The 1,715-nt window shown below is 49.2% G+C and overlaps 1 protein-coding gene across 1 annotated transcript in view; it reads right to left on the bottom strand.

Moving 5' to 3' along the window:
- The window catches only part of COLQ (collagen like tail subunit of asymmetric acetylcholinesterase), a 50,926-nt gene that overhangs the window by 18,826 nt on the left and 30,385 nt on the right, over positions 1 to 1,715 (bottom strand). Inside the window, exon 11 of the mRNA XM_045297693.1 lies at positions 1,627 to 1,710. Coding sequence (XP_045153628.1) covers positions 1,627 to 1,710 — 84 coding nt within the window. The remainder of the gene's footprint in view (positions 1 to 1,626; positions 1,711 to 1,715) is intronic.

Raw genomic sequence — 1,715 nt, 5'->3', positions numbered from 1 at the left:
CGCTCTGGTCTCCAGATGCCCAGGGCCACATGTCTCTGGACAGCAGGCATTTCAAAGGCAAGTGGAGCGGCTCACAGGCCGAGGGACCTCCCTGAAGGGGCTCTCTTCTGATTCCTCAGGGCTGGTGCGAACACCCACCAGTCGTAACTCAGAGCTGGCTCAGAGGCAGCTGCGGTCTGGTTTCAAGGACCTAAAGCAACGACTTTCTGTGCCCACCCAGTGGCTTGGTTACAAACGGATCCCTAGAAACTTAGATTGGGGTGGGGGACGGGCGCACATTGTGGGATTTTAAAAAGGTCTTCATTTTTAAAAGCCGGGAGAAAACATCATTTTGATTTCTTTTGCATAACTGAAAACAAAACCCAGAAGTCCTCACAGCGGGGAAAACAGACTTCTTTAACCTAGAACTAGGAGCCCTGGTGCTGCTGCGATCCGCATGGTCGGCAGTTCAAAACTACCGTGCTCCGCGGGAGGGAGGCCGGGCTTTCTTTTCCTTTTTCATCTCTAAAATGAACACGTTTGAACAGTTTTATTGGCCCTTCGTCCACCTGTCACAGACGGCTTCCTGCTCCTGTAAGCAGTCACGGCCTTGGAACCCCACAGCCGTCCTGGGAGTCAGCGTTGCCCCGGTGGCGGGGACTGAGAGTGAGGGACCCAGCACCACTGTGCTTCCTCAGGGGCACACAAAGGCCTTCCTCTGAGCTGACAAGGAAACTCGCTAAATAAAGGGCTAAAAGCCCACCCAATGGCCAAGAGCCCCTGTGTGTCCCAGCAGAACTGTGACCCGCAGGTTTTCAGGCAGTCAGGTGTAACTAGGCCCTCTCTAGACATTGACTTGCTTGCTTCCTTATTTCCTTTTACATTTCTTTTTATGTGTGATTACTTTCCATAGTCCATGCAAATACATACTTGCATAATATGTTGTCAGAAAATAAAAAACTCACTGCCATCCAAACAAACTCGATGCCACCTGACTCAGCAACCCTGCAGGGCAGGAGAGAGCTGTCCCCGTGGGTTTCCGAGACTGTAACTCTCTACAGAAGTAGAAAGCCTTGTCTTCCTCCCATGGAGTGGCTGGTGGTTTCAAACTGCTGACCTTGCAGTTAGCAGCCCAACATGTAACCACTACGCCACCAGGACTCCCTATAAGATGATAGATAGATAGATAGATAGATAGATAGATAGATAGATAGATAGATAGATAGATAGATAGATAGATAGATGATAAATAGATATAGAAAAATCTGCAATGTCATCTTTGGGTCTAGGTTTAAGAGAATTGCTAGAACCATGGAACAATAATGTTGTTGTTTTCTAGAAAAAGGTATCAACTGATAACTTGCCTATTATTTTCCCCATAAACTATAAATGACATTACAGAGGCAATCTTTGTCTCTTCCTCTGATTTGTTCTCCAGAATGAGAAAACAGAGCCAGAATGGTGTTTAGCTCTCTCATGTAAAAGCTGAAGGAGTCAAACTGCAGAGAAATTGTGATGAAACTGGTGTCCCTGTGGGTGGGGTACTCGTGCCCCGGGCAGAGCTCTGTTGTCACTGCCTAGTGCCCTCTCTGGGGACACTGGCCAGATGGTGACGCTGGAGGCCAAATGAAGCAGAGATGCTCTTACCTGCAGCAGGGGGACCAAGAGGTCCTGGGGGGCCTGGAGGACCAGGTGAACCAGAAGGCCCAGGCTTGCCTGGAGGGCCCATAACTCCA

This window comes from Echinops telfairi, unplaced genomic scaffold (genome assembly GCF_000313985.2).
Source record: "Echinops telfairi isolate 266 unplaced genomic scaffold, ASM31398v2 ScPeMD7_7420;HRSCAF=8458, whole genome shotgun sequence".
In the NCBI taxonomy this organism is placed as follows: domain Eukaryota; kingdom Metazoa; phylum Chordata; class Mammalia; order Afrosoricida; family Tenrecidae; genus Echinops; species Echinops telfairi.
The sequence above is the reverse complement of the archived record's forward strand: the minus strand, read 5'-3'. Positions and strand labels throughout refer to the sequence as shown.